Below are 24,201 nucleotides of genomic sequence, written 5' to 3'. Positions count from 1 at the left end.
GGATGTATTCGTTCAGGATGAGGCATTTGTTGTTGAGGGACCGGGTGTTGAACAGGGTGAGCTTGATGTTGTTTTGAACAGCAGGGATAAATTCAGGTGATTTAGCCAGGGTTCGTAGGCAGGAGGTGCGATCGTGTGCGTTGCTGTGACCAGGTGCGCTGGGACGAAGAGTGAGAGTGCGCTGAGCCGAAGAGTGAGAGTGCGCTGAGCCGACCAGAGGACGGGGATGGAGTGACCTGATTGCAAATAAACAAACTTACGACCGGAGCCACGGTGAATGTACCTGGGTCGTCGGAGGAGTCCATTTGATTTGATGGCAGAGATGCATGATGGGGTGGAGCGGGTATTGAGCAGAAGGAGCCTTGCGGCGGAGTACCGCAGAGCCATGCCAGGCAGGAGCGGAGAGACGAGATGAGGCCAAGGTTGAGGAGGTGAAACAATGGTCCCAACCCACGAGAGCGGGCCCGAGGAAACGAAGGAGCCAGGTAGGTGAAGCCAGGAGCAGAGCCGGGACCAAGCAGAGGGCAGGCAGGAGCAAAGAGACGATCACGAGGCCAAGGTTGATCATGGCAAAGCCGCAAATGCAGCGGCAATCGACCGCCGCCGCTACAAATCTAGATCACGGCGGGAAACCGCCACCAAACCGCTGCGATGGTCACAACCCACGAGAGCGCGCCCGAGGAAACAGCGAGCAGGCGAAGGAGCCGGGCAGGCGAAGCAGAGAGCAGAGCCGGGGCTATGCAGAGGGCAGACTCAATGGCAAAAAAATCCGCACGACCACCAAAAAAGAAAGCAACTGACAGTGGCCCGGTCGAAGAAGCGGCGAGCATGTGACGCCTGCGTCCTCTTCATACCGGACCGGAAGCGGAAGGTCAAGGATATAACATATCAGATTAGGTCATTGAAAGGATCAGACCATGCATATTATAATATGTCTGATCAGAACATGCATGATATTATAACATGTTAGATTAGGTAATGTAAAGGATCAGACAATGCATATTATAATATGTCTGATCAGAACATGCATGATATTATAACAGGTTAGATTCGGTCATTGAAAGGATCAGACTGTGCATATTATAATATGTCTGATCAGAACATGCATGATATTATAACAGGTTAGATTAGGTCATTGAAAGAATCAACCGTGCATATTATAATATGTCTGATCAGAACATGCATGATATTATAACATGTTAGATTAGGTCATTGAAAGGATCAGACCGTGCATATTATAATATGTCTGATCAGCACATGCATGATATTATAACATGTTGGATTAGGTCATTGAAAGGATCAGAACGTGCATGTTATATCAGAAAATGCATGATATTATAACATGTTAGATCAGGTCATTGAAAGGATCAGACAGTGCATGACAATATAATATGTTAGATCAGGTCATTGAAAGGATCAGACCATGCATATTATAATATGTGTGATCAGAACATGCATGATATTATAACATGTTAGAGCAGGTCATTGAAAGGATCAGACAGTGCATGACAATATAATATGTTAGATCAGGTCATTGAAAGGATCAGAACATGCATGACATTATAAAATGTGAGATCAGAAAATGCATGATATAACATGTTACATCAGTTCATTGAAGGGATCGGACCGTGCATGACAGTATAACATGTTAGATCAGTTCATTGAAAGGATCAGATGGTGCATGATATTATAACATGTTAGATTTGGTCATTGAAAGGATCGGAACATGCATGACATTTTAACATGTTGGATCATTTCATTGAAAATGAAAGGATCAGACCGTGCATGATATTATAACATGTTCGATCAGATCATTGAAAATGAAAGGATCAGACAGTGCATGACATTATAACATGTGAGATCAGAACATGCATGATATTATAACATGTGAGATCAGAACATGCATGATATTATAACATGTTACATCAGGTCATTGAAAGGATCAGAACATGCATGACATTATAACATGTGAGATGAGAACATGAATGATATTATGGCATGTTACATCATCTCATTGAAAGGATGAGAGCATGCATGACATAAGATGGATGAGGTAGATGGATGAGGATGAATGTGGATGAGGATTAGATAGATCCTCATCCTCATCCTCATCCTCGATGAGGATAAGGGTGAGGATATTAGGCAGGCTAGAGCTAGCACAGATCTGTGGTGGTGTATGGTGGTCACCAATGTTAGCAGATAAGCTCAGGCCCAAGTGCCTAAAACACACACAGGATTTCACGTAGGACCTGGGCTACGCTCCTCAATGATCTGATACGTGCGCGAGGCCGCCATCCTGTGCGCCTGAAACCTCCGCTACCCAATGCGTATTGCCTTCCTCCCGCGTTACTCCCACCTCCTCCCTGGGATCCTGGGTTGACCCTAAACCCTCTCCTTCTAACTCCCCTGCCGGCATCCGATCACCTTGATCATCCATGGTGTGATTTAATTTGGAATATTACACGAAATTTCGGCCGCTCGTAATTTCGACCTTTTTTTTTTTTTTCAGATATAAAATTTTGGTTCGGGCCTCAAATCCCACTCCCCGACACCAATTGTTACGGAAACGGGGACGGCGCTCCCCTGACCAGAGGGGGGGGGGGGGTTAATCCCCCCTTGTATTTTGCACTGGCGGCCATCTCCGATCCTGAAGCTACCCCACTCCCCTGTGGGGTGGGATTGGCCGAGGTGATTGGTCAAGGGATTCCCGTACACCTCCGCCAATCCCTCCACAAGGCAAGGGGGGAACTCCGCTCGAATCCCGGACAAGATGGTATTTTGCCGAGCGGTTTAGGAGTCCGGAATCCGAGCCGTTAGCAAAGACTAACCCGATTCATAAGCGTTGGCCGAAATCGCACCACAGGAACTCAATGGGGAAATCACTAAAGCGATCGGACGAGAAAGAAGAAGCCAAAGGTAAGAAATAACAGGGATTTATTACTACTATACAACACCAATGGAAGAAGAGAAGAAATAAAAGTAATATACAGGAAATGGAAGGAGCAGAAGGACACAGAGCAATTCCTTAAACAAGCTTAACTTATACCCAGACAACACGAACAGAACAAACTCACGTATACAAAAGGATGGAATGGCAGGGATGGTATGGGAAGGCAGAGAATGGTCCAGGCAGATGGTAGGCGTCGAGGCGCTCCAAGCGCGCGCTCCGATCCACGCTTTGGGGTCGAGGCGAAAACCCGGCAAACAGCTCCGCGTGTCGTTGGACACGACCGGACAATTATATAGCAGGGGATAGTTGGTATGTTGCATACGCAATTCTCGGCCGGGCAATCTCCGTGGCCCTCTTTCTGCCGCTCGCCCCTACTCGCTCCACTCGACCTCGACCTCAACCTCGACCTCGACAGAACTCGCAATTCGTCCTCCTTCTCTTGTCTCTCAGTGGGGGCTTCCCGTAATGGGTTATATAGCTACGCCCTGGAACCTTCACGAACCTGCTCGATCTTTCGCTCCACGCCCTCGCAAGCCAAACCCGCTGATTCTTGGTTGGTCGGCAAGGGCTTTCTGGCTCCACCTTCTGATGACGATGGGTGGGCAATGCCCTTCTTCTTCGAGCTGACCACGTGCGCAATGGAGGTGAATGCTGCTGGAAATGTAGGCGCATGCTGCTGGCAATGTAGGCTTTGGGGCAATCGAAAGGGGGATCTATCTTATTTGATTTGGTGCAACGTAAGATCGACTATTGGACACACAGCCTTATCTGAAACACAGAATAACGATATAACTATGGAGAGGTCCTATGATTGGCTACGTGCTTGTACATGGACTAGCTAAGGTTTGATCATTTCAATTAACAGCCAATTAAGGGGAAATGTACACAGGGGATATTTATAAGGGATTTTAATACTAAATTTGATAAAGTGAAGGTTCTAAAAACTGCAACAATATATTGTTGCGGAAATGAGGATTGTGTTTTTTTGATTGTGTTGTATTGTATTGTAAATCTTTATGAATTATTGTTTAGTCTGAGCCCTCCTTGCTCCAGTGTGTATAAAGGTCAAAGGGCATCCCGGTAGTTAATTCCATAAAGCATACATTGAAGGACACTATAATACCCTTGTTCAGTAGTTTATTTCCTTATTCTGTGTATTAGGTTAAGGCTTTGTCTTCCATTAAAATGACACTCCATTGCACCAAGTGAAATAGATAGATTCCTTTCATTCCCCATTCCCACTCCCAAAACTTCCATTGCCAAGCCTCAATTTCCAGCTACATCCCCTCCAAGTCTCCATTACCAACTGCACTGGGCAGTTTGCCAGTTTGTTACAGCTGTGGGTTGTTTTCGCCCCAAAACCACCATTGTACATGTGCTCGGGTCGGGGAAGAAAGGCGTGCCCGCCCGTCGTCATCAAGGGCGGAGCCAGAGGGTCATGCGACCAACCAGGGCCGAGGTGAGCACACCGATGGGCGTGTCCAAAAAGCCGGCGGCTTAATCGCCGGAGGCGCTATAAAGGCGCGCGCGCAGGAAGTTGCGAAGAGCTGAGTTGTGTGGTTTTGGTCAGAGCTGGAGTTGGTCGTTAGTTGGTCGTTAGTTGGTCGTCAGTGGTGGTCAGTGGTTGCGTTGAGTGGTTGCGTTGGTTGCGTTGAGTTGTCGGTAGTGGGGAGTGATTGGGCCAAGAGAGAGAGAAAGAGTGGTTGGACCAAGAACGAGAGAGGAGAGAACCCGTCACGCCAGACCCCCCACCAGCGCGTCGGCTCCACCAAGCAGCTCCGACCCGTGATCCCGCGCACACAACAGGATCGGTGGCATCAGCGGCCGTCGAGGTCCAGCCCGACGTCCCGTGCGGGATCAAGCTCCAGCCAGCTCCGTGCCTTCCTCCCCCTCCAGCCACACACCTCCTTCCAGCCAATCCACTCTGCAATTCCCCGTGTGAGTCCGTCTTTGTTTGTTCTGTCCAGGGAATAAGTTAAGCTTGTATAAGGAATTTTCACTGTGTCTCTAATATCTTCTGTATATTATTTTCTTATCTTTCCTTCTCCTTGGTTATTTTGAGCCTGTAAATAGTAAATAAATTTAGTAGTATTTGTCAACCTTTTCGTCTCCTCCTTCTTCTTCACATCCGTGTATGAGGAGGTGAGCAATGAGGAGGTGGTTGAGGAGGTTTCAGGCGCGCAAAATGGCGCTCTCGCGCATGAGGTTACGGGCGCGCAAAATGGCGCCTCGCATATGGCTGCGTGGACCGTGCCCGCGACCGTAGCAGCGCCACCGGTGGATTTGAACCTTTTTATGATACAAATGAAGGCCCTTATGGACAAGAATAGTGAGCGATTGGAGGGCCAAATGGGACAAATGGGGAACCGGATGGATGCTCAGGGTGAGCGATTAGAGGGCCAAATGGGGGCAAAGAGGGACGGAGCGAGGGCTCAGAGTGAGCAATTAGGGGCAATGAGGGATGAAGCAAGGGGTACCGGTGAACGGTTAGACAAGAAATTTGAGGGGTTAGACAATGGGATAGAAGGGGTGAAACATGGGTTAACGGGGGTGGAAAATAGAATGGCTGCCCAGAAGAATCAGATAGAGGGGGTGAAAATTGGGTTAGAGGGGTTAGAAAATAAGATGGAAAACAAATTGCGGGAAATAGGGAAGCAGTCCGCCCGAGAAATTAAACAAATGGAAGAGCAGATAGAGGAGGTGAAAATCGGGGATGAAGCCAAATTGGATGCTCAGAGGAATGAATTAGGACAGATGAGAGTGGCATCTACAAAAGAGATGGAGGAGATGAAAGAGGAGATACGACGAGGTGTAAGTGAGGAGGTCTCGGGGGTACGCGAGGAGGTAAAGCGAGGTGAAAAGCGTATAGAGAAAGAGGTGAGGAATAATACGGCAAGGTTACAAGGGGGCATATAGGACCTGACGGAGGAGGTGGAACAGCTGACGGTGGGACAGACGGAGTTAGTGGAGCAGGTTCAAAGGAACACTGCGGTACTAGGAGGGTTAAAAGCGACACAAAACGACATTAAAAATGACAATAGCGACACAGAGGCAATGTCAGATGGTACGTGAGGGACTGACAACGAGGTTGGACGAGGTGACAGAGGTAATGGAGACGAAGGACCGGCAGGTGAGGACGCACATAGAGACGGTCAAAGTAGCCTTAGAGGACGAAATTGAGGAGACGCACCGGGAAATAAAAGAGGTGAAGCAGAAGTTAAAGGAGGTGGAAGAGGGGGTGAGTGAAATTAAGAAGAGACAGACAGAAACTAAGAGAGAAATACAGGAGGAGGTGATGGAATATGTACAAGGTCGGTGCTCAAATCGTGATGATGTGCTCGCTAACCAAATAAAGAGTTTGCAGGTGGTGAAGGAGGTGCAGAGACGAGGTGCCAAGGTGAGTGGCGATATACGTGGAAATGTATATGATGTGAGGAAAGCTTCAGTCGGCTTGGGGGTTGATTTGGATCCGGGTGTTCGTGAGAGGCCGCTAGTGAAGTGTGCGACAGGTACGGTGTGCGAAGGAGGAGGTGTGCGAGAATGTCCGACTCTGGGGTGTGTGAGGAAAAAGTGCGTGCCGAGGAGTGAGTGTGCTGTAGAGAGTGAGTCGGTCGTAGCGCGTGTGCGAGGGAGCACATGGAAGCGCGGTGTGGTGAGTGTTATGGAGGAAGTAACGAGAGAGTGTGCGCAAGAGGATGCGCGAGAAAGGTGTGTAACGGACGGGTGCATGAGGAAAGAGTGCGCTGTAAAAAGTAAGGGAGAATGCACACCTGTGGTGAGTGTTACGGAGGATGTAACGGGAGAGCGTGCGCAAGAGTGTGCGCGAGAAAGGTGTGTAACGGACAGGTACATGAGGAAAGAGTGCTCTGTCAAAAGTAAGGAAGAATGCACACCTGTGGTGAGTGTTACAGAGGGTGTAACGGGAGAGTGTGCGCGAGAAAGGTGTGTAATGGACAGGTGCATGAGGAAAGAGTGCGCTGTTGAGAGTAAGGGTGAGTGCGCTGTCAAGAGTGGTGGTGAAAGTAGTGAGAGTGACACGGAGCGTGACTTGGTTGTGACAGGTGAGAGAGGATGTACACCTGGAATGGAAGGATGTACACCTGGAATGGAAGGATGCACACCTGGAATGGTAGTGCGTGTGTGGGAATGCACACTTGAGTTGGTAGTGAGGCACGTGGTTGGGTGTGCGAGTGAGAGCACACCTGTGATTGTCACGGAGGAGGTGACCGAGAAGGGGGCGTGAAGAGGTGTGTTGGTGAGGTGTGCGAACGACGAGTGTGTGCCAAGGTGTTCGGTGGTCAGGTGTGTGACCAAGTCTGTGTGCGAAAGAACGAGTGCAATAACGAAGCACGCGGGGTGTACGGGCGGCGTTGGAGCACCGAGCTCGGTGAGGGTGAAAGGGGTAGCGTATGCGTGTGAGCATGCAGGTGAAGCATCGACGGTAACCGTGTTAGCGGTTAGAACGACATTTAGCCGAATCGGGCCCTCGGTGCGCCGAGCAGCTTCGCGTGCCGCGAGGACCAGCGGGGATCCGAACCACGGCGGTTTCGAAAGAACCGCCATACACGATCCACGCTGGGCCTCGCTTTGAACGGCCGCGTCCGTGCTCCACTAGGCGGAGCGGGCATCCTGATAGGAAGGGTCGTCATGGCGACCCCTTTTCGTTGAGGCGTTCCGGCAGGTCGAGATCGGGCCATTGGATGGCTCCGTGCCGAGGTGGTGCGTGGGATCTTGGCCCGGGTAAGCCCCCGTCCCTGCACCGAATGCGGGACGTATCCAGCCACCGGCACCAAACAACCCACATTCATTGCTCAGCTTTACGAAGCCGAGCTTTAGAAGTGAATTGGCGCACCGAGAGGCACTGGTGTGAAGACTGATGACGAGGATAGTGATTTTGGCCCCAAAATTAGGAAAAAAACAAAATTTGATGATTGGCAAAGGATTGGCAGAGGCTTGGTAGAGTGATTGGCAAATTTTTGATTGGCTGAAATTTGGTGAGCAAAATTTATAGTGAAAGATACCCGATGTGGGGGGATGGCAACTCTGCTATCCCTCAAAGCGGGGGCAAAGGAGCACTAGACTTATGGGGTTTATGGCAGTGAAAACTAGCCCGGGAGGGTTAGGATATATCGTGTGTAGGGATCTAGAGAGATGACCTTAGGTAACGGTAAGGTTAGTTAGTGACAATGATACCGGTAGTGGGGACGCAGGTAGATTAGTATGGATGATAATGACGTGGTATGTGCTTAGTTTAAAGGGAAGACGGGGAGCGCTAAGTTAGCAGGGCAACAGGTAGTTTAGATGATGCCGTGTGTGTGAGGATCGAAAGTGTATTGAGCAGGGTATGAGTAAATGATTGTGATTGTGAGTTGTAGGTGTGATTGCACAGGTGTGCAACTGGACAGGTGGATGGAGCAGAGTTTGAGTGAGTGATGGTGATGTGTATGGTGCTGACCAAATGGTCCAGGAAGGAAGGAGGGTGCAGAAAGCACCAGGAGTGATTGCACAGGTGTGCAACTACAGGTGTATGGACAATGGTTGTATGGAATAAATGGTATGGAATATTTGGAGTATTGGAATGGATGGTCGTGGAGTGAGTATGGTGAAAACTGTGGAGTGGAGTGGATGGTGCGGAGGTGTGAATGGGGGAAGAGTGGACCCCCATCACGAATACCCGGGGAGGGTAGTGTAAGTGTTAGGTAGAGGGTATAGGTAAATTGTGGTTGGATATTGGCATCTGTGGTGCGGGTGAGAGAATGGTATTTGGATGGGTGCATTAGTGTTGTGGAAATGGCTGGGCGTGTAGCCTGTTAGTGTGTGTATTTGGTTTGTGCACTCCACCACTGTGAGGATGTCGGCCAGGTGAGGCCGCAGGTGGGCTCTGGGAGCAGGTAGAGTTGTTGTGGATGGGGCCCGAAGATCCGGAGGACGGACCCGGGTAGCCCAGTGCCAGAGGGCACCGAGGGGTGACAGAGCCAGGAGGGGCCTTCCCCAGTAGATAGGTTAGGTTAAGGAGCAGGTAAGCTCGGGTGGCAACTGCAGTGGTGGAGGTGTGCAGGTGGGTAGACCTGTTGGGAGAGCTACACTCCCCAGCCCAGAAATTGTGCAAGGGCACCGGGAGATGAATCGGGGGAGTGAGACCCCAAATTGAGAAGCACCACAGTTTGGTCAATGGGAATTGGTTTTTAGAACCCATAGTGTAAGTTGGCCAATGGATTGGCAGGGAAGACCCCAGGTAGAGTAAAGTGTGTTAAAGTCATTTCGAGGATAGTTAGGATTGAAGTCTCCTCGCACCATTTACATGCACTCACCTGAGATGACGTACCTCCACACCATGCCAGGTTGTTTTAATTATTTTTGATGCAAATGTTTGGATTGTGAGACGCATCATGACGTGGGTGTGACATTGTGTTGTTGTTCCATCTCTTCCGCCTTATGAGGATTGATGACGAATTGGGTGTTGGCAAATTTTGGCTGGAGGGATTGTAGTGACGAACTTGGTATAGAAGAAATATGGGGAAGACGTGACAGTAGTGACGAATTTGTAAATGTGTAGATTTTGTAAATATGGGGTAAGGGCAAGGGTAGAGTAGGTGACAGGGGGGGTGACGTACGGTAGGGACGAGTTTTCTCACTTCGCTCTCCGTACGCACTTCGCCTTGCATTGCCTTGTTTGATGTGTACCCTTGTGACCTTACCCCTCGCTCATCTGTCTTCCCCCCTTTGTCTCCCACATGAGGACCTGAGTGCCACTGGGCGCCGAGGGGAGCGTGCGTGAGTCCGCCATTGTGCGCCCGGAACTCCCAGAACCAGCTGTCTGCATCGATGCACCACATTATGGACCACACATCTGTGGCTGAGCACCACTTATGGACCCCATGGGTTGGGGCATGGCCCCTCTGCTGGAACCGGCCATGAAGGCCCGAAATCTTGCTGGCGGACCTTGGCCACAGGGCACCGATGCCCCACAGGTGAACCATACATAGTCGGCCTCTGTGGGCCATAAATAAATACAAATGGACACGTTGGGTGCAAGTTTTAATACAAATAGGCCGCCAGCAAAAGAAAATGACAACATCTGGAAGAAAGCAAATAGCCAGCAGAGGGAGCCGAAGAGCAAGAGACCACCTGCAGGGTTAGGGGTTGTTGTTTTTATTTTCATGAACTATGATGACTGTGCACCGATTGGTGCTTGAGGGTGTGTTGGTGCGTTTTGGGTACTTTCATGGTGCATTGATGCAGAGCAGACTGTCTCTCCCCCCCCCAGAAAGAACAATCACAGGTCCTGGGTTGCGTTTTGTAAATAAAAGTAACGTCAGTGTAAATAATGCTCCCCACCGTCAATGTATAGTTTGAAGACCATTCCGCAATTGGGTTAGCTGTGGGCGTGAGTCTGTTAGGTAGGGTGCAATGGAGCAGCGGGACATCTGTATTTATGTTTTAAGACTGTCGCACGCAGGGTCAGGTTAAAAGTAGAGGGAACTACACCTACGTGTCACACTAAATTAAAGTTATAGGCCCGGGTCGTGCCTAAGAGGAGGAGGGTGCAGTGTTGCGGAAATGAGGATTGTGTTTTTTTGATTGTGTTGTATTGCATTGTAAATTGTTATGAATTATTGTTTAGTCTGAGCCCTCCTTGCTCCAGTGTGTATAAAGGTCAAAGGGCGTCCCGGTAGTTAATTCCATAAAGCATACATTGAAGGACACTATAATACCCTTGTTCAGTAGTTTATTTCCTTATTCTGTGTATTAGGTTAAGGCTTTGTCTTCCATTAAAATGACACTCCATTGCACCAAGTGAAATAGATAGATTCCTTTCATTCCCCATTCCCACTCCCAAAACTTCCATTGCCAAGCCTCAATTTCCAGCTACATCCCCTCCAAGTCTCCATTGCCAACTGCACTGGGCAGTTTGCCAGTTTGTTACAGCTGTGGGTTGTTTTCGCCCCAAAACCACCATTGAACATGTGCTCGGGTCGGGGAAGAAAGGCGTGCCCGCCCGTCGTCATCAAGGGCGGAGCCAGAGGGTCGCGCGTCCAACTAGGGCCGAGGTGAGCACACCGATGGGCATGTCCAAAAAGCCGGCGGCTTAATCGCCGGAGGTGCTATAAAGGCGCGCGCGCAAGAAGTTGCGAAGAGCTGAGTTGTGTGGTTTTGGTCAGAGCTGGAGTTGGTCGTTAGTTGGTCGTCAGTGGTGGTCAGTGGTTGTGTTGAGTGGTTGCGTTGGTTGCGTTGAGTTGTCGGTGGTGAGGAGTGATTGGGCCAAGAGAGAGAGAAAGAGTGGTTGGACCAAGAAAGAGAGAGGAGAGAACCCGTCACGCCAGACCCCCCACCAGCGCGTCGGCTCCACCAAGCAGCTCCGACCCGTCATCCCGCGCACACGACAGGATCGGTGGCATCAGCGGCCGTCGAGGTCCAGCCCGACATCCCATGCGGGATCAAGCTCCAGCCAGCTCCGTGCCTTCCTCCCCCTCCAGCCACACACCTCCTTCCAGCCAATCCACTCTGCAATTCCCCGTGTGAGTCCGTCTTTGTTTGTTCTGTCCAGGGAATAAGTTAAGCTTGTATAAGGAATTTTCACTGTGTCTCTAATATCTTCTGTCTATTATTTTCTTATCTTTCCTTCTCCTTGGTTATTTTGAGCCTGTAAATAGTAAATAAATTTCGTAGTATTTGTCAACCTTTTCGTCTCCTCCTTCTTCTTCACATCCGTGTCACTTTTGTCTTTTCCCTATTGAATATCTGTGGCGCGATACGGCCAACGTTCGGGTGAATCGGGGAAACTGTTAGGTCGCGGTGCCATCCGCTCGGCAAACCAACATCCTTAACTGCGGACCGTAACAATATACATATATTGTTACGGACGCCAACGTCGGCCTCTCTCCCCTTACCAAGGGGGGATTAATCCCCTCGTTTATGACTGACCGACGTGGTCCCGGGGGTATGACGCCACGCCCGGTCGGCGCTGGGTAGAGGATTAGGCCCAACCGTCCTATGACCTAAATACCAGCGCTTCCCGGTACGCGAGGAAATACTCCCTCGCTCACGGCCGCAGCGTAATGGATGGATAACGCCGAGCGAAGCTAACTGCGGCGTGAGCCGGTTAACGAAGACTAGACCCGATTTATGTGCGTCGGCCGAATCGTGCCACGTATCCTCAATCTGGAAATCACTAAAGCGACCGAATGTGAAGAAGAGAAGAAGAAGAAGTAGGAAGAACAAATATGATTTATTGCGAACTATTAGCAAGACCAAAAATAACCAAGGAGAATGGAAAGGATAAGAAAATAACTGAACAGAAAGAAGCAAGTAGACACAGTGCAATATTAGCTTATATTAAACTGGCTTAACTTATACCCCGACAGGACAACACAAACAGACTCACACGAATGGGGAATTGCAGGTTGGTTTGGCTGGTGGGAGAAGAAGGTCGAACCACAAGCTGGAAGGCTTGGCAGGGTGCACAGCAAGCCGGTCCTTTTCAGGCTGGGAGCGAGCAGGGCGACGTCGGCACACGTATCTCGTTGCACGCGGCAGGGGCTGGTTGTCGCTGCACACCTCGGGCTCTTTTGGTCCTCTCTTTCTCTCCAAATCATATGACGCGTCTTTCTCCCTCAATCTCCTGCTTGCGCGATCGTCGCACGTATATCTCTCTTACCTCTCAAGCGCGGGGCTGCCACGCCCTCGTCAGTTTCGGTACCGCCCGCCTCCGTGCTCTGTTTCGTGCCCTTATAAGGCAATGGCATGGTCTTGCTACCTTATTTGGGCAGAGAGTCGAACGGCGCGCCCCTCGTGGCGAGCCACGGCCTTGTGTCCTTACTTGGGCATGGGGCTGAACACCCCGCCCCTCGTGGCGCGCGCTGGGCGTGCCTCTTCCCGGTGACCCCGCCCTTCCTGTCCAAACAGAGCAACGAGCACATCTTCATCATAGCGGCGAATGCCGCTTCCCAAGCCAGGCCCATTGAGGAGCCGCGCACCCCACGCTTGTTAAGCTTCGTTACCCAGAGAGGGAGAGTTCGGCTGGAAAATGTCATTGAAGGGGAGCTATCCTAACTTGATTCGGTGCAATGGAGTGTCAACTAATGGGAACAGAGCCTTGAACTACATAGAATAAGGAGCTAACTATTTAGAAGGATATATGATTGGCTACGTGTATGTATATGAATTAACTAATGGGGACGACCCTTTTGACCTTTACAATTATGGGGGTATTTACACAGATTCACTACATTTTCAGAGGGTGATATTTACAACAAGTTTTACCTCAAATTACACACACAATTCCCAAATCCGTTACAATATATATATATATATATATATATATATATATATATATATATATATATATATATATATATGTATATATATATATATATATATATATATATATATATATATATATATATTGTTGTGGATCTGAGAATTGTGTTTTTTTTGTGTGTAAATATCACCCTCCGTGTTGTGTGTAAAGGTCAAAGGTCGTCCCTTAGTTAGTCCATATACAATCACGTAGCAAATCATAGATTTCCCTTTTCAGTAGTTATCTCCTTATTATGTGTATTAGTTTAAGGCTCTGTCTTCCATTAATTGACACTGCATTGCACCGAATGGAAATAAGGTAGATTCCCTTTCATTCCCAAAGCCCCCCATTCCCAAAGCCTCGATTGCCAACTGCACTCCACCATTAGCCACGAGGTAATTTCGGAGAAGAAAGGCGTGTCTCCGCCATCGTCATCGGAAGGTGGAACCAACGAGCCCCCACCCACCAATCAGGACGGGTGAGATACCAGCACGGGTGGGGCGGGGGTTGATCGCGAGGCGCGATATAAAAGCGCCCGCGCAAGCTTTTAAAGGAGATACGGCAGATGAGTCTTTGGAGAGCACGCGGCGGATGAGCAATAATAAGCCTTTGGAGAGCACGTGACGCAGCGGTACGCAGGAGCAGCTTGGACCAGCGGAGCTCTAACAGCAGCAGCAGTTTGAACCGGCGGAGCTCGTACCACGGCAGCTTGCATGACCACAGCTAGGGCGTTGACGGCGGTGCCGACCGTGGCCGCAGAGGAACGGCGGCTGCCCGATCCCGGCCCGACCGTGACCTAGTTCCCGTTGGACCTTCCTCTCCCTCCAGCCATCCACCTCCAGCATTCGTTCCTGCCATCATCCCCTGTGTAAGTGTGCTCATAGTCTGTCTTTTGTCTTGTCCCTGGGGTGAAGTAAGACCGTTTAGTTAAGCTAGTGTTGCACTGTGTCCTTCTGGTCCGTCCCTCTTTCTGTCGTTATTTTCTTATCTTTCCATTCTCCTTGGTTCTTTTGGTCTTGTAAATAATAATAATAAATTAGATTTGTTCTTCCTACCTTGCATTTCTTTCCCTTACATCCGTCGTCGTTGTGATTTCCCAATTGAATACCTGTGGCACGATTTGGCCAACGTTCAGGATCGGGTTAGTCTCTGCTAATGGTTCGTGCCACGGTTGCTAGACCGCTCGGCAATTAACATCTGTCCGCGGTTACGAACGAGGTTGTGCACCTGTCTCTTCGGGGGTAGCTGTGCAACTTCAGGACTCACGTCGGTCAGTCAAAGACAAGGGGGTTGATCCCCCCTTGATAAGGGGAAGAAGGCCGACGGAGAGATCCGTAACATATATATATATATATATATGTATATATATATATATATATATATATATATATATATATATATATATATATATATATATATATATATATATTGTTGTGGATATGAGAATTGTGTTTTTTATTGTGTAGTACATTCTAAAGTATCACCCTCCTTCCTCCAGTTGTGTATAAAGGTCAAAGTGCGTCCCGTAATTAGGTCATAAACAATCACGTTAGCCAATCATAGATTTCCCCCTTGTTGGTAGTTTATTTCCTTATTCTATGTAGGTTAAGGCTGTGTCTTCCATTAATTGACACTCCATTGCACCGAATTCAAATAGATAGATCCCCTTTCATCCCCATTCCCAAAGCCTCTACTGACAACTGCATTCGCCACCATTGCCCATGTGCTCCAACTCGGGGAAGAAGGGCGTGCCCGCCCATCGTCATCAAGGGTGGAGCCAGAGAGCCCGTGCCCACCAATCAGGGCCGAGGCGAGCTCACCGATGGGCGTGTCCTGGAGGCCGGCGGCTTGATCGCCCGCGGCTTTATATAAGCCTGCGCGGAAGCCTTTGAAAAAAGAGTCCAGACGAGCTTGGTAAAGGCAAAGAAGTTCTGAGTTCAAAGAGTTGCGCAAGAGACGGCAGATGCGTGAGAGAGTTGGCAGTCCACCGGAGCCCAGTCGAGTCCAGTCCAGTTGAGGAGGAGCGGAGAGTCCAGTTGGAGCGACTGACCAAGGAAGGCCCCACAGCAGATAAGTGGGGAGTCCACCGCCGCTGAATCCACCGCAGCTGGGTGGGGTTGAGTTTCTAACGGCAGTTCGACCCGTGGCCGCGAAGCAACGCCGCCGAATGAACGAGAGTGTGGAGAGTCGGCGGCTGCTCCCTCCCAGCCCAATCGTCCTCTGGTCCGAGCTGAACCTTCCTCTCTTTCCACCGAATCGTTCCTGCCTTCATTTCCCCATTCGTGTGAGTCCGTCTTTGTTTGTTCTGTCCTGGGTTAAGTAAGACTGCATAGGTAAGCTAAGTTTCACTGTGTCCTTCTGGTCCGTCCCTCTTTCTGCTTTATTTTATTATCCTTCCTTCTCCTTGGTTTCTTTTGATTGTAAATAGTAAATAAATCATATTCGTATTTCCTACCTCTTGTCTTCTTCTTCGTCACATCCGTCGTCTTTGTCTTTTCCAAATTGAATACCGGTTGCATGATTTGGCCAACGTTTGAGAATCGGGTTAGTCATTGTTAACGGTTCGGGCCGCGGCTGCCATCCGCTCGGCAAATTAACATCCCAATCCGCGGTCACGAACGAAGCTGCTCACCGGCTTTTTCGGAGGTCGCGGTGCAGCTTCAGGGACCACGTCGGTCAGCAATAATCGAGGGGACTAATCCCCTCTCAAAGGGGAACCATAGGCCGACGTTGGGTTCCGTAACAATTGGTGTCAGGAGTGGGATACGGACCTGAAGCGCTTAGTGCGCTCAAATTACGAGTGGGCCGAAATATTGTGTTTTATAAAATCTTAAATTTGAAAAGCGTGCCATGGATAGTCAAGGCGGCGGGATGCCGGTGGGGGAAATAGAACAGGGGTTAGGGGTAACCCAGGAACAGAGGGAAGAAATGGTGGAGGAGAACAATGAGGAGGTGGTTGAGGGGGGTATCAGGCGCGCAAAATGGCGCCCTCGCGCACGTGGTTGCAGCGGCACCAAATAGAGCCACGCCCTTCGTACCAACGGTGGAAGACATGCAATTATTTCTGGCTGAAATGAGGGCCCTTATGGTTAAGTCGGGTGAAGAAATGGAAGACAGAAGGAGGGCTGACAGTGAGCAATTAAGAGAGGGGTTGAACAGTAAATTTGAGGGGTTAGACAATAATTTTAAGGGGTTGGACAATAAATTTGAGGGGTTAGACAATGGGATAAAAGAGGTAAAGAATGGGTTAACGGGGGTGGAAAATAGAATGGCTGCCCAGGAGAATCAGATAGAGGGGGTGAAAAATGGGTTAGGGGGGTTAGAAAACAAGATGGAAAACAAATTGCGGGAAATAGGGGAGCAATCGGCCCGGGAAATTAAACAAATGGGAGAGCAGATAAAGGAGGTGAAAATCGGGATAGAAACCAAATTGGATGCCCAGAGGGATGAGTTTGAACAGATGAAGGCGGCATCTACTAAAGAAAGGGAGGAGATGAAGGAGGAAATAAGACGAGGTGTAAGCGAGGAGGTCTCGGGGGTACGCGAGGAGGTAAAGCGAAGTGAGAAGCGTATGGAGAAAGAGGTGAGGAATGGGACGGCCAAGTTACAAGGGGGCATAGAGGACCTGACGCAGGAGGTGGAACAGCTGACGGTGGGACAAAGGGAATTAGTGGAGCAGGTGGAAAAGAACACTGCGGTACTAGGAGGGTTAAAGGCGACACAAAAAGAACTCAAAAATGACTTGATAGCGACGAAGAGGGAATGTCAGATGGTACATGAGGGACTGACAACGAGGTTGGACGAGGTGACGGAGGCAATGGAGACGAAGGACCGGGAGGTGAGGACGCACATAGAGACGGTAAAGGAAAAATTAGAGGAAGAAATGGAGAAGACGCACCGGGAAATAAAAGAGGTGAAGCAAAAGTTAGAGGATGTGGAAGAGGGGGTGAGTGAAATTAAGAAGAGACGGAGGGAAACTAAGAGGGAGATAAGTGAGGAGGTGATGGAATATGTACAAGGTCGGTGCTCAAATCGTGATGGTGTGCTTGCTAACCAGATAAAGAGTTTGCAGGTGGCGAAGGAGGTGCGGAGACGAGGTGCCAAGGTGAGTGGCGATATACGTGGAAATGTATATGGTGTGAGGGGAGCTTCAGTCGGCTTGGGGGTTGGTTTGGACCCGGGTGTTCGTGAGAAGCCGCTGGTGAAGTGTGCGACAGGTACGGTGTGCGAAGGAAGAGGTGTGCGAGAATGTCCGACTATGGGGTGTGTGAGGAAAAAGTGCGCGCCGAGGAGTGAGTGTGCTGTCGAGAGTGAGTTGGTCATAGCGCGTGTGTGAGGGGGCACATGGAAGTGCGTAGTGGGGAGTGTTACAGAAGATGTAACGAGAGAGTGCACACCTGTGGTGAGGGTTACGGAGGGTGTAACGGGAGAGTGTGTGCAAAAGAATGCACGAGAAAGGTGTGTAACAGAGGAGTGTATGGGTACAGAGTGCGCTGCCAAGAGTAAGGGTGAATGCGCGACCGAGTGTGGTGGTGAAAGTAGTAAGAGTGACACGGAGCGTGAGTTGATTGTGGCTGGTGCGAGAGGATGTACACCTGGAATGGAAGGATGCACACCTGGAATGGTAGAGCGCGTATGGGAATGCACACTGGAGTTGGTAGTGAGGCACGTGGTTGGGTGTGCGAGTGAGAGCACACCTGTGATTGTCACGGAGGAGGTGACCGAGAAGGGGGCGCGAAGAGGTGTGTTGGTGAGGTGTGCGAACGACGAGTGTGTGCCAAGGTGTTCGGTGGTCAGGTGTGTGACCAAGTCTGTAAGCGGATTGAGTGTACCTGGGTGTGTAAGAGAAGGTGCAATGATGAAGAGCATGGGAACGGCTGGATGTATGAGCAAGGAACGGGCTGCGGGGTGTGAGCATGCGAGTGGAGCATCGACGCTAACCGGGTTAGCGGTTAGAGCGACTTATAGCCGAAGCGGGCCTTTGGTGCGTGCCGGGCTTCGTGTGCCGCGGGGACCAGAGGGGATTGTGACCGCAGCGGTTTCGAAAGAACCGCCGTGCGGGATCCACGCCGGGCCGCGCTCTGAACGGCCGCGTCCGTGCTCCGCTCGGCGGAACGGGCGGCTCGGTAAGAAGGGTCATCATGGCGACCCCTTTTTGTTGAGGCGTTCCGGCAGGGCGAGATCAGGCCATTGGACGGCTCCGTGCCGAGATGGTGCATGGGATCTCGGCCGGGTAAGCGTCCTTCCCTGCACCGAGTGCCGGACGCATCCAACCGCCGGCACCAAACCACCCGCATTCATTGCTCGGCTTTGCGAAGCCGAGCTTTGGAAATGAATTGGCGCACTGAGAGGCTCAATTGAGTAGACGTGTGATGAGGATTGTGTTTTGGACCCGAAATTGAAAAACAAAATTTGATGATTGGCAAGGATTGTCAGAGTGATGATTGGCAGATGATTGGTAGTGATTGGCAAATTTTTAATTGGCTGGAATTTGGTGTGCAAAATTGGTAGTGAGAGATACCCGATGTGGTGGGATGGCAACTCTGCCATCCCTCACAACGGGGGCAAAGGAGCAGTAGCTATGGGGTTTGGCAGTGAAAACTAGCCCGGGAGGGTTAGGATATCGTGTGTAAGGAGCTAGAGATTGACAAAAGGTAACGGTAAGGTTTAGGTAGCAACATTGAACCGGTAGTGGCGACATAGAGAGGGTAGTTGGATGATAATGACGAGGGAGCGCAATAATGCAAGGGGCGACGGGGAAGCGCGAGTTTTAGCAGGGCACCAGGTAGAACAGATGATGCCGTGTGTGTGTTTAAAGGTGTGATTGCACAGGTGTGCAACTAAACAGGTGTATGGAGCAGTGTATGAGGGAGTGATGGTGATGTGTGTTGTGTTGACCCAAATGGTCCAGGGAGGAAGGAGGGTGCAGGTGGCACCAGGTGTGATTGCACAGGTGTGCAACTACAGGAGGTATGGAGAATGGTTGTGTGGAATACATGGAGTGTGGAATACATGGAGTGTGGAATACATGGAGTGTGGAATATATGGAGTGTGGAATGGATGGTCGTGGAGTGAGTATGGTGGAAACTGTGGAGTGGAGTGGATGGTGCGAAGGTGTGAATGGGTGAAGGATGGACCCCCATCACGAATACCCGGGGAGGGTAGTGTAAGAGTTAGGTAGAGGGTACAGGTAAATTGTGGTTGGATATTGGCATCTGTGGTGCGTGTGGAAGAATGGAGGTTGAATGGGTGCATTAGTGTTGTGGAAATGGCTGGGCGTGTAGCCTGTTAGTATGTGTAGTTGATTGAGCACTCCACCACTGTGAGGATGTCGGCCAGGTGAGGCCGCAGGTGGGTTCTGGGAGCCGGTAGAGTTGTGGATGGGGCACGAGGATCCGGAGGACGGACCCGGGTAGGCCAGTGCCAGAGGGCACCGAGGGGTGACAGAGCCAGGAGGGGCCTTCCCCAATTAGATAGGTTAGGGTGAGGAGCTAAGTAAGCTCGGGTGGCAACTACAGTGGTGGAGGTGTGCAGGTGGGTAGACCTGCTGGGGAGAGCTACACGACCCAGCCCGGAAATTGTGCAAGGGCACAGGGAGATGAATCGGGGGAGTGAGACCCCAAATTGAGAAGCACCACAGTTTGGTCAATGGGAATTGGTTTTTAGAACCCATAGGGTAAGTTGGCCAATGGATTGGCAGGGAAGACCCCGGGTAGTGTAAAGTGTGTTAATGTCATTTAGAAGATAGTTAGGATTAAGAATCACCTCGCACCATCTACATCCACTCACCTGGGATGACGTACCTCCACACCATGCCATGGTTGTTTTTATTATTTTATTGTGCAAATGTTTGGAATGTGAGACGCATCATGATGTGGGTGTGACATTGTGCTTTGTTGTTCCATCTCTTCCTCCTTATGAGGATTGATGATGAATTGGGTGATGGCAAATTTTGGATTAGTGGGAGTGAAGACGAATTTGGTGTAGGGGAAATATGGGGAAGACGTGACGATAGTGACGAATTTGTAAATGTGTAGATTGTTGTAAATATGGGGTAAGGGCAAGAGTAGAGTAGGTGACAGGGGGGGTGACGTACGGTAGGGACGAGCTTTTCTCCGCTCCGTCTCCATACGCACCTCGCCTTGCATTGCCTGTATTGATGTGTACCCTTGTGACCTTACCCCTCGCTCACCTGTCTTTCCCCCACCCCCCCCCCCCCCCTTGTCTCCCACACAAGGACTGTGCGCCACTGGGCGCCGAGGGGAGCATGCGGGAGTCCGCCATTGTGCGCCCGGAACTCTCGCAACCAGCTGTCTGCATCGATGCACCACGTATGGACCACATGTCTGTGGCTGAGCACCACTTGTGGACCCCATGGGTTGGGGCATGGCCCCTCTGCTGGAACCGGCCATGAAGGCCTGAGATCTTGCTGGCGGACCTGGGTCACAGGGCACCTATGCCCCACAGGTGAACCACAATTGTCGGCCATGTGGGCCATAAACAAACAAAAACGGACACGTTTTGTGCAAGTTTTATGCCCAAATAGGCCGCCAGCAAAGATGATGACAACAACTGGAAGAGAGCAATAGCCAGCAGAGGGAGCCAAAGAGCAAGACACCACCAAGGGTTTGTTGTGTTTATTTTTATTATTGAACTGTGGTGACTGTGCACCGATTGGTGCTTGATGGTGTTTTTGGTGCGTTTTTGGGTGCTTCATGGTGCGTCAATGCAGAGCAGACTGCCTCCCCCCCAAAAGAACAATCACAGGTCCTGGGTTGCCATTGTAAATAAAAATAGAGTAAATGTAAATAATACTCTCCCATCGTAAATGTATAGTTTGAAGACCATCCCGCAATTCGGTTAGTTGTGGGCGTGAATCTGTTAGGCAGGGTGCAATGGAGCAGCGGGACATATTTATTTATGTTTTAAAACTGTCACACTCAAGGTCAGGTTAAATGTAGAGGGAACTACACCTACGTGCCACACTAAAAGTAAAGGTCATAGGCCCGGGACGTGCCTAAGAGGAGGAGGGTTCAGTGTTGTGGATATGAGAATTGTGTTTTTTATTGTGTAGTACATTGTAAAATATCACCCTCCTTCCTCCAGTTGTATATAAAGGTCAAAGTGCGTCCCGTAATTAGGTCATAAACAATCACGTTAGCCAATCATAGATTTCCTCCTGGTTGGTAGTTTATTTCCTTATTCTATGTAGGTTAAGGCTGTGTCTTCCATTAATTGACACTCCATTGCACCGAATTCAAATAGATAGATCCCCTTTCATCCCCATTCCCAAAGCCTCTATTGCCAACTGCATTCGCTGCCATTGCCCATGTGCTCCAACTCGGGGAAGAAGGGCGTGCCCGCCCATCGTCATCAAGGGTGGAGCCAGAGAGCCCGTGCCCACCAATCAGGGCCGAGACGAGCTCACCGATGGGCGTGTCCTGGAGGCCGGCGGCTTGATCGCCCGCGGCGTTATATAAGCGCGCGTGGAAGCCTTTGAAAAAAGAGTCCAGATGAGCTTGGTAAAGGCAAAGAAGTTCTGAGTTCAAAGAGTTGCGCAAGAGACGGCAGATGCGTGAGAGAGTTGGCAGTCCACCGGAGCCCAGTCGAGTCCAGTCCAGTTGAGGAGGAGCGGAGAGTCCAGTTGGAGCGGCTGACCAAGGAAGGCCCCACAGCAGATATGTGGGGAGTCCACCGCCGCTGAATCCACCGCAGCTGGGTGGGGTTGAGTTTCTAACGGCACTTCGACCCATGGCCGCGAGCAACGCCGCCGGACGAACGAGAGTGTGGAGAGTCGGCGGCTGCTCCCTCCCGGCCCGATCGTCCTCTGGTCCAAGCTGAACCTTCCTCTCCTTCCACCGAATCGTTCCTGCCTTCATTTCCCCATTTGTGTGAGTCCGTCTTTGTTTGTTCTGTCCTGGGTTAAGTAAGACTGCATAGGTAAGCTAAGTTTCACTGTGTCCTTCTGGTCCGTCCCTCTTTCTGCTTTCTTTTATTATCCTTCCTTCTCCTTGGTTTCTTTTGATTGTAAATAGTAAATAAATCATATTCGTATTTCCTACCTCTTGTCTTCTTCTTCTTCACATCCGTCGTCTTTGTCTTTTCCAAATTGAATACCGCTGGCACGATTTGGCCAACGTTTGAGAATCTGGTTAGTCATTGTTAACGGTTCGGGCCGTGGCTGCCATCCGCTTGGCAAATTAACATCCCAATCCGCGGTCACGAACGAAGCTGCTCACCGGCTTTTTCGGAGGTCGCGGTGCAGCTTCAGGGACCACGTCGGTCAGCAATAATCGAGGGGACTAATCCCCCCTCAAAGGGGAACCATAGGCCGACGTTGGGTTCCGTAACAATATATATATATATATATATATATATATATATATACATACATATATATATATATATATATATATATATATATATATATATATATATATACCAAGGGGGGGGGGGGTTAGTCTCCTTGTCTTTTAAGCTGGACGTCTCCGATCCTGGAAGCTATGACGTCACTTCCGGTCGGTGGTAAGTAGGGTTGTAAGCCCAATTCGTCTTATTACCTAAGTACTACCAACGGCCGTAAGCGAGGAGATAACTCCAACCTGGGCCGCAGCGTTAATGGATACGCCGAGCGAAGCGAGCTGCGACTCTGGCCGTTAACAATAGAATACTAACCCGATTCTGAGCAGTTCTAATCGTGCCACGGGTACTCAATGGGGAGAAAAGGCGAAAGCGATCGAATAGAGGAATCCAAAAGGTAAGGAAAGAACAAATATGGTTTATTACTATACTACTAAAAGAGGAAACGAAAGAAGGGCATATACAAGAAGAAGAGCAAAAGGACACAGGGCAAGCTTACACAGTCTTAATTAACACGCCCAGGACAATACAGACAGACTTACACGAAAGGGTAATAGCAGGAAGGAGGAGAAGGTCCAGGCAGATGGTAGGGGATGAAGGTCCTGGCAGATGCTTCAGGCGTTGAGGTCCGGCTCCAGGTTCACGCTCCACTCCGGTCCACGTATTCCACTCTGGTTCACGCTCCGGTTCCGCGGCGAAACCCGGCAGGCAGCGCGGTTGATATTGCCGCGATATTGTCGGCGCGATCGGACCGACTCTCTCACTAAGCTTCGTGTCTGGTCGCGTTCTCTGGTACCTCTTTGGCTCTCCTGCTCTGCCTCACAACCTCCTCAACCTCTTCTCTCTCACCGTCTCTCCCTCTCTCTCGAAATAGTTCCACGCGAGCGCTTTTATCACGCGCTCGCGTATCAAGCCGCATGCTTTTTAGGTCCGCCTACATTGGTAAACACGCCTCGGCCCTGATTGGTCGCGAGGGTTCACCGGCTCCTCCCTTCGTGACACGTTGATGGAGCCATGCCTCGCTCCGACAACTCCTCCCCCTTTTTCTCCAGCTTGACCGCGTGGTTAATGGCATTTGGAGCCAGCGCTGCGGCTGGCAGAGACGCACAATACAATTTGTAGGGAGGCTAAAGCCGCAAAATGAAGGGGATTGAACAAGGGACCTAGGTTATTTGATTAATGCAACGCAGAGTCAAACTATTGGAAACAGAGCCTTACCTGAAACACATACTAATGAAATAACTGAAGAAGTTCCTATGGTGCCCTACGTGTTGCAATATGGACTAACTATGGGTGCAACCTTTTTCTTGGTCATTGCAACTATGGGTGCAACCTTCACCCATAGTATGGACTAACTATGGGTGAAGAGAATTATTTACAAGAATTATTATTTACAAGTGAAGGTTCTAAAAACCGTAACAATATATAAATATATATATATTTAACGAGAAGTTGAAATGTAGTAATACCACAGCATGGATTAACCATAAAACAAGTAATAATAAACATGCAACAGTTTATCATAGCTTCCTTTTCTTACTCTCTAAAAACTTTAGATGACATCATCACATAATCTCGTGTCCAGAGTGGA

The 24,201-nt window shown here is 49.9% G+C and overlaps 1 protein-coding gene across 5 annotated transcripts in view; it reads left to right on the top strand.

Moving 5' to 3' along the window:
• The window catches only part of LOC137423078 (uncharacterized), a 118,129-nt gene that overhangs the window by 7,748 nt on the left and 86,180 nt on the right, over positions 1-24,201 (top strand). Inside the window, exon 1 of one of the 5 annotated variants that reach the window (XM_078774715.1) lies at positions 9,896-9,921. The exons of the other annotated variants lie outside the window; for them this stretch is intronic. Coding sequence (XP_078630841.1) covers positions 9,911-9,921 — 11 coding nt within the window. The 5' untranslated portion in view covers positions 9,896-9,910. Of the gene's footprint in view, positions 1-9,895; positions 9,922-24,201 lie in introns of those variants that run through there. 5 annotated transcript variants of the gene reach the window in all.

The sequence above is a fragment of the Myxine glutinosa genome, chromosome 3 (assembly GCF_964187855.1).
Source record: "Myxine glutinosa chromosome 3, kmMyxGlut1.1, whole genome shotgun sequence".
Lineage (NCBI taxonomy): Eukaryota > Metazoa > Chordata > Myxini > Myxiniformes > Myxinidae > Myxine > Myxine glutinosa.
This window is presented reverse-complemented; position numbering and strand designations above follow the sequence as displayed.